This window comes from Euleptes europaea, chromosome 5, assembly GCF_029931775.1.
Source record: "Euleptes europaea isolate rEulEur1 chromosome 5, rEulEur1.hap1, whole genome shotgun sequence".
Taxonomy (NCBI): domain Eukaryota; kingdom Metazoa; phylum Chordata; class Lepidosauria; order Squamata; family Sphaerodactylidae; genus Euleptes; species Euleptes europaea.
The window spans coordinates 18,518,846-18,532,273 of NC_079316.1; the positions used below are offsets into that span (position 1 = coordinate 18,518,846).

The 13,428-nt window shown below is 46.8% G+C and overlaps 1 protein-coding gene across 1 annotated transcript in view; it reads left to right on the forward strand.

Annotated features, from left to right (window-relative positions):
* Positions 1 to 12,837, forward strand: part of NCEH1 (neutral cholesterol ester hydrolase 1) — a 33,746-nt gene extending 20,909 nt beyond the window's left edge. The window contains exons 4-5 of the mRNA XM_056849676.1: positions 9,033 to 9,204; positions 12,203 to 12,837. Coding sequence (XP_056705654.1) covers positions 9,033 to 9,204; positions 12,203 to 12,820 — 790 coding nt within the window. The 3' untranslated portion in view covers positions 12,821 to 12,837. The remainder of the gene's footprint in view (positions 1 to 9,032; positions 9,205 to 12,202) is intronic.
* The last annotated feature ends 591 nt before the right edge of the window (positions 12,838 to 13,428 follow it).

A 13,428-nucleotide genomic window follows, 5' to 3' on the forward strand; every position in this document is an offset into this window, starting at 1 on the left:
AAAGGGGATAGACCCGGTCGCCAATCCAAACAATGATGCCAGGTCACAACTGGTGGGAGGAAGGCTCAGTCTCTTTGTACCTCAATGGTTATCCTCCCATCCAGACCACTGGGTAGAGAGCATCATCACGCAGGGCTACAGACTAGAATTTTCACACATTCCGCCCGACAGGCTAGTCGTCTCCACAGGTTCAAAGAACAACATCAAGGTTCAAAGAACCTTAGAGGCCATTCAACACTTACTCGACATCAAGGCCATAGAGTCTGTCCCTCCATCGGAGCGCTCATCCGGAATTTATTGGTTTTTCTTCAAAGTGCCCAAGAGGGACGGAGGTTGCAGGCCGATCCTAGACCTCAACTTTCTCAACAAATTTATACCATTAAAACGTTTCCGCGTGGAAACTCTGAGGTCAGTCACAGAGGCTCTAAGGCCTATGGACTTTCTGACATCCATAGACCTCACAGAAGCCTATCTTCACATTCTAATCTCTCTCACTCACAGACGCTTCCTGAAATTCCTCTATCAAGGAAGACATTTCCAGTTCAGGGCCCTCCCATTCGGCTTAACTTCAGCTTCGAGGGTATTTTCCAAAGTATTACTGACTCTAGTGGCAGAACTACGCAAAGAGGGAATCAGAATTCTTCCGTATCTGGACGACATTCTGGTATGCGCAGACTCAGAAAAACAAAGCGTAGATCACACACAGAGGGTAATAGAGAAGCTACCAACCCACAGCTTCTTAATCAACTACAAAAAGAGCCAGCTCACTCCCTTCCAGAGGCTAAAGCACCTCGGGGTAGACATCGACACTCAAATAAACTCTCTTTTTCTCACACAGGACAAGATAAACCTAATAGTTTCATTAGCCAGAAAGGCACACGCTTCCCAGGTAGCCAGACTCATGTCATTGGCCAAACTACAAGGTCACATAATATATTGTATTCCGACCGTCCAATGGGCACGTCTCCACGCAAGACCCTTGCAGTGGCTCCTCAGACCTTTCCAAGGGGACATTCAAAGAAAAAGAGACAAAAATATTTTCATTCCAGCAAAACCCAGAAAAAGTCTAAAATGGTGGTCCAACCGAAGCAACCTCTCCAAGGGACTTCAGTTCATTCTCCCTATTTCAATCCAAGTTTTCACAGGCGCATGCACCACCGGGTGGGGGGCAACTTTTAAGGGGCTCCTAGCTCAAGACAACTGGTCCTCCCAAGAACAGAAATTACATATAAACATCTTAGAACTCAGGGCAATATTCAGAACCCTACAAAGCTTCCAACATCTTCTTCAGGGCAAGGATGTTTTAATAAGAACAGACAATGTCGCCGCAAAGGCACATTTAAACAAACAGGGGGGCTCGAGATCGTCGACCTTGCACAAAGAAGCTCTGACAACTCTTCTGTGGGCCGAACGCAACCTGTCATCGATAGCAACAGAACATATTCGGGGAGCAGTAAATGTTCAGGCGGATTGGCTCAGCAGAGAGACTCTCAGCGAGGCAGAATAGTCCCTTCACCAAGAGGTATTCCACAGCATCACTCAGAAATTTTGTACCCCACAGGTGGACCTCTTTGCTTCCAACAGCAACCACCAACTAAAGAGATACTTCATCCGGTACACTCAGCCGGGAGCAGAGCAGACAGATGCACTAGTGTCCCAGTGGCCCAAGGGCCTTCTATATGCGTTTCCACCTCTCCCTCTCATCCCGAGAGTACTGAGAAGGATACACCTTCTGAAGGCAAATGTGATATTCATAGCCCCATTTTGGCCCAGGCGCCCTTGGTTCTCTAGTTCAGATGGCGAACAACAACCTCTGGAGGCTCCCAGACAGGCAAGACCTACTGGTGCAGGGACCGATCTGTCATCCCAATCCAGGATGGTACAAAATGACCGTATGGGAATTGAACGCAAGAGACTCTCAGCCTTAGGTTACAGTGCAGACATCACTCACACCAGGCAACACGCAGACCCTCTACTCGGAGAATATATAATTCTTCCTGGAAAGTGTTTACTAGATGGTGTAGACATAAATCTATCGATCCACTTAAACCAAGAACGGCAGGGGTCTTGTCTTTTCTTCACGAAGGTCAAAAGCTAGGTTTATCTCCTTCCACACTTCGTAGGCAATTGGCTTCTATAGCCACCATCGTCCCCAGGGTAGCGGGATATCGGCTAACCAAGCATCCTCATGTTAAGGCCTTTCTCAGAGGCTTGAGCCTTATCTCCCCACCAGTCAGGCACCGGTTTCCCACTTGGAGTCTTCACACCGTACTCACGGCCCTCACTAGACCTCCCTTCGAGCCTGTTTCGCAGATAAGTCTCAAGTGGCTTAGAATGAAGGCTGTTTTTAACGGCAATCACTTCTGCTCGCAGGGTTTCTGAGTTAGGTGCTCTTTCAATTAGGCCAGGGCTCCTTACCTTTCACAAGGACAAGGTTGTTCTCAGACACAACCATTCCTTTACACCAAAATGCAACATAAGATTCCACAAAGAGCAGGACATAGTTTTACCTTCCTTCTGCCCTAATCCTAAAACTCCCAAAGAAAAGTCTTGGCACACTCTTGATTTACGAAGAGCACTACACATCTACGTTTCTCGCACCCAGTCTATCAGAAGATCAGATTCTCTGTTTATTAACATTTTGCCTCCTAACCAAGGCAAACCCATGTCTAGGGCTTCTATTAGCCGCAATATCGCCTCCTACATAAAGTCGGCCTATCAAGAAAGCAAGCTCCCCATTCCTGGAGGCATCACCGCACACTCTGTCAGAAGCGCAGCCACATCCACAGCATTTGACAGGCAGGCTCCCATTGAAGAGATCTGTAAGGCGGCCACCTGGTCCTCAGTGTCCACCTTTGTACGGCATTATAAGTTAGATCTTTACTCCTCAGCAGATGCAGCCTTCGGCAGAAGGGTTCTGCAGAGTGTAATCCAGGACGTCTAACCCTCCCAAATTCGGGACTGCTCTTGTATGTCCCACTCTGAAGATGCCCTTCTGGCCCTCTGAGCGAGAATGAGCCTTGGTTACTCACCGTGAAGGCTTCTTCTGCTCAGAGGGACGAAGGGCATCTTGCTCGCCCTGACGTCTGTTAGTATATTTTGTTTAGTCAAGTTCTACTTTAGACTTACTTAGTTGTACTAGGTTTTGGTACATTTTGCAGTTACACATGACTTGTTTCTTTCAATGTTCTGTTAACTATATAAGGCTTGGAAAGTTTTGAAATGGATATAGGGGGCGTTTACCCCAAGAAGCTGGAAAAATTTAAATAATTGATTCCTGCCTCCCGAGTTAAGAGGAAACAGAAACACCCACTCTGAAGATGCCCTTTGTCCCTCTGAGCAGAAGAAGCCTTCACGGTGAGTAACCAAGGCTCATTCTTCTTGCTGAACAGCTTTGTGGTTAGGAGATACGCAATAACAGTTCTCCTAAATAAGAATAACTTAAGATAGTGGCATAGTTACTCATATGTTCACATTTACATTTTATTTTAAGGGGTGGGGGTGGAATTGTCCATATGGTGGTAGTGTTCCCATAGATGAGAGCCAGTGTGGCTTTGTGGTTAAGAGTGTCGGATTCATATCTGGGAGAGCCAGGTTCGTATCTCCACTCATGCCATAGAAGCTCACTGGGTGACCTTGGGCCAGTTACGGTCTCTCAACCTAACCTACCTCACAGGGTTGTTGTGAAGATAAAATGGAGGACAGGAGAATTATGTAAGCCACCTTGGGTCCCCTTTGGGGAGAAAGGTGTAGTATAAATGAATGAAACAAATATATAAAAAGAAGAAGAAGAGTTGGTTTTTATATGCCTACTTTCTCTACCACTTAAGGAAGAATCCAACTAGCTGACAATCCCCTTCCCTTCCTCTCCCCACAACAGACACCCTGTGAGGTAGGTGGGGCTGAGAGAGGGTGACTAGCCCAAAGTCATCCAGCTGGCTTCATGTGGAGGAGTGAGGAAACAAATCCAGTTCACTAGAATAGCCTCTGCCGCTCATGTGGAGGAGCGGGGAATCAAATCCGGTTCTCCAGATCAGAGCCCACCGCTCCAAACCACCGCTCTTAACCACTACACCACGCTGGCATAGATAAATAGATCCCATGTGGGTTCTATGGCTAAGTTGCTGAGGAAAGATTTGTATTATTTTACCCCACGGACATCTACATCACCAGTTCTAAAGTTACGGTGTTTGCTACGACTTTGAGTTAACACGGTAAAAGTAAGGAACTGAGTTACTGGGAGTGACGGGGCTCAACTTTTGTAGGCGTAAGAGTGCATATGCAATTGTAAAGTATGTGCTTTGCACACCCAAGTTTCCAGCTCCAGTTTCCAGCTAATGGGTCTCTGGTAGTAGCAGCTCTGGGGGTGGGGGCTTTCCAACACCTGTGAAGCGGCTGCCAATCAGGAGGGAATAATGAGCTAGGTGGACGGGTCGACATAAGTCAGCTTCCTGTGCCAGCCTGGGTGGAGATGGCAGACTTAGAACACCAGAGTCCTACCGTAGAGTCTATCATAGCTTTTAGATAAACAGACCTGAGAAGTTGTATGGTTCAGACGCTTGGGGAATTGCACTTGTTAAATGTACATGCTGCCAGTTGGTAAATGGGTATATGCAAGGCTGCTTCTGCAAAGGGATGTTTTTCCCAGCGTGGAGAGCAGGAAGCTTCTGCAGTAAAAGGAAACATCCGGATGACATCATGACCCATCTGGGTACAGCTCTTCTGGTTCCTGTTTTGTTTGTCCCCACCCCCTCCCTTTTACTCTGGGGAAAATATAAACATCAGAAATGCAAGAAAACTGCCGGGTTGCTGTGTGTGAAGCACCCATCTGGACACTCCTCTGTCAGCCGTCATGGGTTGGGGGGGGACAGAGCTAAGGTCCACACTCTTCTGCCCCCCCCCTTTACAGCAGCTTTATAAAAGCCCTTTTAAAGTTTCTTGACCAAACCATGTTGTAGTGGGGTTGCCAAGTGCCAGGTGGTGGCGGGCAAACCCCCGCCAATCCACCTGGCTGCCCGTTGACCAGTTGAGGGTCGGCGGGCAATGCGTACACGCGCGCCTGCCTGCAGCGACAATTCACTTCCGGTTTACATCCGAAAGCGCCATAATGCAAAGGGCTTCTGGTTTACACCCAGAAGCGCTGCAATGCCCGGAAGTGCCACAGCGCAAGGGGCAACACAAACAAACCTCTGGGTGTAAACCGGAAGTGATGCAGCACTTGGGGGCATGCGCATCCCGTCCCCCACCTCCACTCCAAAAACCTCCTGTCGAAGGGGAAGGGGGACCTGATAAGCCTATGTTGTAGTGATACAGTACATCTAAGAAAAAGAAAGGGGGCCTTTAAAGGGGAGGGGGTTGCAGGCTGCCAGGGATCCCTGTACGATGTGTAAATGCAACAAGGGGAGGGGGGGTTGCAGCAGCAGGCCAAGCAGGCCCATCTTGCCCACAGACCCATTTTGGCGGGGGGACTAAGGTGGCCTGGACTGTAGCAGTTCACAGCTCCATCTCTCTCTGGTAATTGGGAATATTTGCAGTATTGTTTGAGAAAAACGAAGGCACTTATACTTGGTGGGGCTTTTCTACATTCTCAGTTTCCTCGCTCGTAAGTTCCTGTTTCTTCGGGGGGGGGGTGTCAGTTCCGCACATGTTGTGCTCTAACATAAGAAAAGCCATGCTGGATCAGACCAGGATCCATCAAGTCCAGCAGTCTGTTCACCCAGTGGCCAACCAGGTGCCTCTAGGAAACCCGCAAACAAGACTACTGCAGCAGCATTATCCTGCCTGTGTTCCACAGCACCTAATAGAATAGGCATGCTCCTCTGATCCTCTAGTGGTCGATGCGATATCAATCAGGTTTATGTCTAGCGTAAAACCCTGCAGTTTAAATCTGCAGGGAGATGTGCTTGACGTAAGCCTGTTTGATACTGAATTGACCGCTAGAGGGAGCTGAAAACACACACACGGAACAGGAACTTACAAGTGAGGAAACTGAGAATGTGAGAAAGCCCTAAATTTCACGAATATGCCTAATAATACAATTATATATGCTAAGTAATTAATGACACATGTTATGTTCTTAAAGTTGTCTAATAAGTTTAGATTGGATAACAATTTTTGCATGGGTTTAAATTTCTCTGAGATTTTCCGTTCAACACAGATGAAGGGGCCCACCTCTACCACCCCCCTGCTGCCCCCTTGCCTCTTTGTGCCCCCCTAGGTAATCCCACTGCCCCCCAGGGGTGGTACTACCCACTTTGGGAACCACTGATCTAAAGCTACATGGTCGTGACATGTCGGCTATCCCTTATGAATGTCTCCTCTGCAACACCCCAGCCGCTCATTCGCTCATTATGTGCCTTCTCATCCTTTTGTCTTGCATTTTTTTCCCTCCTCGTTTTAGCTCCACGGCACTCCCACTGGGATCTATTGGCCAAACGACCGCCTGTAATGAGGCGTGATCCACTCCTCGCAGAAACCCCACAAGGGAAAGCAAGTTGCCACAATTGGTCCCTTGAGGATCCCGCCACACTCCCTTTATTTCACTCATTATCTGCCCAAGCTCAACATCGTGTTGTTGTTTTTGAACATTAAAATTTTAAATTTTTTTGCAGAGACTGGCAAGGAACAACTGAGAAGTTTTTGTTTCCCAAAAGCAGCTGATAACAGAAAATCTTCCTTTGTGATTGTAACTCAGGTTAGAGTTAAGGCGTTACCGACTTTTTCATCAAAAAGTCCTTCCTACTGTAAACATAACCACAAAAGCACACAAATGTTGGCTTTCCAGATAAGAGTCTGTTGCCAAATTCAAGAGTTCTTTCACTTCTCCATTCTTGCTTGAGCTAACATATCTGCCAGGTTTGTTGATCTGTCTGTGCGAGAAAGGCCGTATCCTATACCCCATGGGTGTCAAACATATGGCCCTGGGGGCTGGATCCAGCCCCTTGAGAGCTCTTATCCGGCCTGCGAGCCAGCCAAGGTAGCCACCCCCCCAGGCCCAAGGTGTTAACTATCAAAGACTTTTACATAAAACAAAATACTGTGAGAGTGTTATTGTTTTAAGCATTGTTTTATTTTAAGTTTTTTAAAAATGAAGTAAAAATAATATTGTTAATTGGCTTTGCCTGTGTCTGCTGTAAAGTTTGTATCTCCGGTACCTGGCATTAAATTTTATGGTACATATAGCCCAGCCCAACCAAGTGACATTTATGTATATATTCATATTCATATTGAAACCTTTATTGGCATAGATCTTTTAAATATATCAATCAGTCATTAAAATACAGTATTTATTAATAGAATATCAATACAATAATTAAAATCTGTGATTCTTAAAGTGCTATGTAGTCTATTTAATAAAGTTTAGCTCTGTGGGGGGAGCTTGGCGCACCTCTCTTAGAGAGGTTTCCAAGAATCTTGCTACCATCAATGTTATATGTGCGTTACTGTCCCTTAGTAGGTAGCGCACTAGGCCCACATCTGTTTGGGCTAGACTATCCTTGAGTAATGGTAGCAAGATTTTTTCTTGCGGGAGCGTATGAAGATCGCAATGTAATAGGACATGGGCTACCGATTCAGGTTGTCTCTTTGGAATGCAACACAGGTCGAGTGATTAAGAAGTATCATTTTGAATGACTTTTCGGCATCCACGGTAAATTTTGAAAGAAGCAACAGTCCAAGGTTATCTATCCCCTTGGTCTTGAGTTCACAGAGATTATGACTGTGAGCCCCTAGAACATTTGGAGCTTCTCGTCAGGTTAAATGCAGCGGTCTCCATCTAGTGGTTCAATGACTGAACAACAATCCTTTTAAAGATAACGCCGTGTCCAATTCAGTCTCCAGCACAATCTACGGTTCATTTTAAACAAAAAGGAGTTTGGCAGCATCTTAAAAGAGTAAAAGATTTATTGCAACAACAAGCTTTCATTGGCTAGAGCCCATTTCGTAAGCTGCAGAAGTGAAACACCACATTTCAAAGGAATCTACTTTCTTCCTATCTGCTTTCTTCATTGTCCAGCTTTCACACCCATACAAAGGAATCGGGAATACAGCGGCTTGAATTAACTTGATCTTGGTTGCCAGTGACACAGTTTTACCTCCCTGCAAATTGAGACTACGGGGGTTACCGCACTTTGTATTCCCAGCGATGTATTAAGAGTTTGAAAATGTTGTAAAAAACATTGCTTTAAAAGGGTTTTTGGATAACATGGCTTATAAATGGTTGGAAGACATCTTCACAGCTAAAGGGGCCAAGCAAAGTGCGAACAGTATTTTTTATAACGTTTTCAAACTCTTTATACATCGCTGGGAATACATAGAAAGTGCAAACAGTATTTTTTATAACGTTTTCAAACTCTTAATACATCGCTGGGAATACAAGTGCGGTAACCCCCTACAGTCTAGAGTGGGACCAGCACTGGTAGCTCAGCTGCATGTGGCAGGGGAAGGTGGGAATATGTGGTTGCTAGTGTCGGTCTTCACGCCAAATATCATTTGATACATATCAAAGAGAGACAGAGTGGTGTAGAAGTTAAGAGCAGTGGTTTGGAGTGGTGGAGTCTGAGCTGGAGAATCAGGTTTGATTCCCCACTCCTCCATATGAGCTGTGGAGGCTAACCTGGTGAACTGGATTTGTTTCCCCACTCCTACACACGAAGCCAACTGAGTGACCTTGGGTAATCACAGCTCTCTTACAGCTCTCTCAGCCCCACCTACCTCACAAGGTATCTGTTGTGGGGAGGGGAAGGGAAGGTGATTATAAGCCGGTTTGATTCTTCCTTAAGTGGGAGAGAATAAGTCAGCATATAAAAACCATCTTCAGAGAAACCCCAGGCATCTTTAGGAACACCATTAACAAATCACTGAGCGAGGGAGCTCAAGCAAAGGGTTTCTTAAAGTCCCATGCTGCTGTCACACGAAGGCATGCTGAAAATAGGAGCTTTGACTGCCCATGTTGTACGTATGCTCCAAAGAGTTGCTGGAGGAATCAAGGCCTCTGTGTTGCTCCAAAATGGAACCAGTTCTTCTCTTTGCAGGTACCGACTTGTACCCGATTTCCATTTCCCGGCGCAGTTCGACGACGTTCTGCATGCCACGAGACACTTCATGCGTCCCGAGGTCCTGGCTCAATATTCGGTTGACCCCAGCAGAATTGCAATTTCTGGTGACAGTGCGGGAGGAAACCTAGCAGCGGCTGTGTGTCAAGAGGTGACCGCTCTTTCTGCGTACAGATAGAACGTGTGCATATCCACCTGCCCTAAGGAGTGCAGTTCATTCCAGCTCGCCACAACTCTGGGCCTTCAGGCTGAGTCTCACCTCCTGGGTTGTGAGCCTCTTGCTGCTATTGTTGAGTTTGTGGCTGCATTTTGGAAAGACCTGGTGCATGTGCACAGAAAACAAAAGCGAAATAGAACAACAAAAAAAGGGCGGAGGAACTCAACCAAATATTTAGAGCTTCAAAGATTAAAAAAAATACCCATTATAAAATTCTTATACACAGCTGATATACAATCTGGGCAGGTTGATGTACACACATGAACATATGAAGCTGCCTTATACTGAATGGGACCCTTGGTCCATCAAAGTCTACTCATCAAAGTCCATCAGATTGTCTACTCAGATCGCCAGCTGCTCTCCAGGGTCTCAGGCAGAGGTCTTTCACATCACCTACTTGCTTAGTCCCTTAGATGACGGGGATTGAACCTGGGACTCTCTGCATGCCAAGCAGATGCTCTACCACTGAGCCACAGCCCCTCCCCTATCATGGTTAAGAGCAACGGACTCATCTGGAGAACCAGGTTTGATTTCCCACTCCTCCACGTGAAGCCTGCTGGGTGACCTTGGGCTAGTCACAGTTCTCTCAGAACTCTCAGCCCACATGGAGGCAGGCAAGGGCCAACCACCTCTGAATGTCTCTTGCCTTGAAAACCCTACAGCAGGAGTGTCAAACTCAATTGTGACAAGGGCCAGTGGTGGGCCGGGCCATGCTTCGCCAGCCTAGATTGAGAGTGGGGGGTGGCTGCCTATCTCTGGGCATTTCCACGCCAGGTTATTGTTCCTGCTCATCTGCGTTGTTTCCTGCTTCCTTACATATAGTATCCTTTGACAAAAGTGATGTAGTTCAGAAGCTACAAAACCTGGTGCAAAGTAGAAACCCAGTGCGGAAAAAGCCTTACTTGGAGGACATAGCTGCAGATTTGAGCTGGGAATGGTAACTTCGTAAAATGCTGGACGTGGGTAGAGATTCTGACTCTTTGCAGACTGCAGTTCCCAGAATTCTTTAGAAGGAAGTCATTATGTTGAACACTCATCAGTGTATAGCGTAGACAAGTTTTAATTGTTCTGGGGTAGCTTTTCCCAAGGAAGCAATAAAGTTTACATGTGCCACGGCAGCCTTTTCAAAGTAAATGCTAACAGAGCTGTTCCTATCTCCCCCACCCCTGGCAATCATTTCATGATTCTTCATGTTTAATGTTTCATGATTCTTCATTTTTTAATGTTGTCGGCTGTGCACAGCCCATCTGTAGCACAAAGCTGCTTCTCTTTCTCTTCCCCCCCCCCCCAAAGTAATAAATAGCCAGTCTCCTGCTCCACCCTGTCCAGGAAGGCTGAGCCATTTCCTGGAGTTATGTGGAGATAAGAGGTCTCATAATTCCAGCATTAAATCTGGGCCCATGCTGGAGACCTGCTGAAAATTGTGAAAGTTTCTCAAAAATTCCTTCCCTGCTGAATTTAGAAGCTCCTTAAACTAATGTGCTTTTTTTTTTTTTTTAACATGAGAAGTCTAGGTTTTATAGGCTGGCTTTGGGATATACTGATTCAGTGTCTAGGTTCTAGTGTCATTTGGCTTGTCAGTTTACCATATTGTGTTTTCCATGGATTTTATCATGATAAATGACTAGTAAATGGATACTAGTCATGATGCATCCCTGTTATCTCCAGGATCAGAGGAGCATGCCTATTCTATTAGATGCTGTGGAACACGGGCTGGACAATGTGGCTGCAGCTGTCTTGTTTGTGGGCTTCCTAGAGGCACCTGGTTGGCTGCTGTGTGAACAGACTGCTGGACTTGATGGACCTTGGTCTGATCCAGCATGGCTTTTCTTATGTCCTTCACTGGGCCACTAAGTGGAGTACCAGAAAACCAGACAGAAAGCACTTGAGGATAAGACCAGTGGCCCATTAAGCCTTTCATGATGTTGATGCTTCTCTGTTATGTCAGCAAGTTTCTAAAGGAAGGTTGAGCAATGCCTGATTCTCTTTGTGGCTCTCTTCCAAGGATAATTCTGGGCTCAAATACCCAGTACTCCGGCAGTCCTGTGAACCGAGGAACCTATATCAGGACCTGCATCTCATGACTAAATGGGTCTAATCATATCTCTCCAGGGCTGTTTCGTATCAAGGAAATGTCACAAAGGGAAGACTTAACTCCTCTCTCCCCTCATGATAATGGTGATGATGGTGGGCAACCTCTAGTCCCTGTGGCCCCAGCCTCTCCTGCCGCTCAGTGCAGCAGCGGGAATAAAACCAGGGATGGTGGCAGTGTCGTTCGATGCAGCTAAACTACCTCCAAGTGAATACACCAAAATGACATTGCCGTGTCGGGTGATGATCTAGGAATTAACCCAATCTCTGTGGTATATACCATAGAGATTAAGTGACTTCCTAGAGTGTTCCCTGATGCAGCAATGTTACTTCATTGCCAGCGTGGTGTAGTGGTTAAGAGCGGTGGTTTGGAGCGGTGGACTCTAATCTGGAGAACCGGGTTTGATTCCCCCACTCCACATGAGCGGCAGACACTAATCTGGTGAACCAGGTTGGTTTCCCCACTCCTCCACATGAAACCAACTGGGTGACCTTGGGCTAGTCACAGCTCTCTCAGCCCCACCTACCTCACAGGGTGTCTGTTGTGGGGAGGGGAAGGGAAGGTGATTGTAAGCCGGTTTGATTCTCCTTTAAGTGGTGGAGAAAGTCGGCATATAAAAACCAGCTCTTCTTTTTTCCCCAAAAGTGAAATTGTGTCACTACATTGAGCAACATTCCCCTCCCCCATGCTCCATCCCTGTACCCCCCAGCAGTTGTTAAGCTACACCGGGGAACCCTCATAGGATGGGAGAGGAAATGCGGGGGAACGCCATCTCTCTTGGGTCCGTACCATCCAATGTGTGAATTGTGACCCTTCCGCTGTTGTTTTTCTCTTCTACAGATGAGTCAAGATCAGAATGAAACCAGCAGATTTAAACTGCAGGCTTTAATCTACCCAGTCCTTCAAGCGTTTGATTTTAATACTCCTTCCTATCAGCAGAATGAGTTCGCGCCCGTCCTGCCCCGATTTGTCATGGTGAAGTTCTGGATAGACTATTTCAATGGGAACTATGAGTTTGCCCAGTCCCTTGTGGTCAACAATCACACTTCCCTGGACGTGAGCCAGGCCAGCTCCTTCAGGGACCGCGTGGACTGGACTTCCCTCATCACTCCTCGTCTCAGAAAGACCTACAAACTTGTAACACCCGCAACAGGGAAAGTGGAAATCCTGCAGGCGATACCTTCGTTACTCGACGTTCGTGCCGCTCCGTTGCTAGCCGAGAAGCAGGTTCTCCGGCTCCAGCCGAAGACCTACATCCTGACTTGCGAGATTGACGTTCTGAGAGATGACGGGATAATGTATGCCAAACGGCTGGAGGAAGCTGGGGTGGAGATAGCCCTGGACCACTTCGAAGACTGTTTTCACGGCTGCATGATCTTCACCATTTGGCCAACCCGTTTTTCGGCAGGGATTCGCACCAGGGACCACTATATCAAATGGCTTAGTGAAAATCTGTGAAGAATGTCCTGCTTTCAAAACAAAACCCAAAACTGTAACGGGTTCAAAATTCCGTGAGCTCTTTAACACATTCTCGTGCCATCTGTTTTTAAAGGAAGGTTTAAGTTGCACCACAAGGGAACGCCACTAACGTCTTGTCTTTGAGCCTCTTAGACTTGTATGTCGCTTTGTTGTAGGGAAAGCCGCAAAACAATTCTGATCCCAAACGCATGAGGAGGAGGCAAGTTCTGTCTGGCTTAAGGTGACTTCTCAGGTCACCTGCAGGGCGCATTTGGAATAATAAAGTGCTGTCAAGTCGCAGCCGTCTTACAGCGACCCCTCCTGGGGTTTTCAAGGCAACAGAAGAGCAAAGGTGGTTGCCCCTTGCTTTCCATAGCAACCCTGGTCTTCCGTGGTGGTCTCCCATCAAAGTACTAACCACGGCTGACCCTGCTTGGCTTCTGAGATCTGATGAGCTTTGGGCTACTCTGGGCTATTCAGGCTGGGTGCGTTCAGAATTGTGCTTATCCGTTAAACGTTGTCAGCTTCAGCTAACCTACTAACTGTTTGCCATTCCAAACATGTAATCGTCTTATTCCAAATGTTTAATGCTGATCGAATCTGTCAGT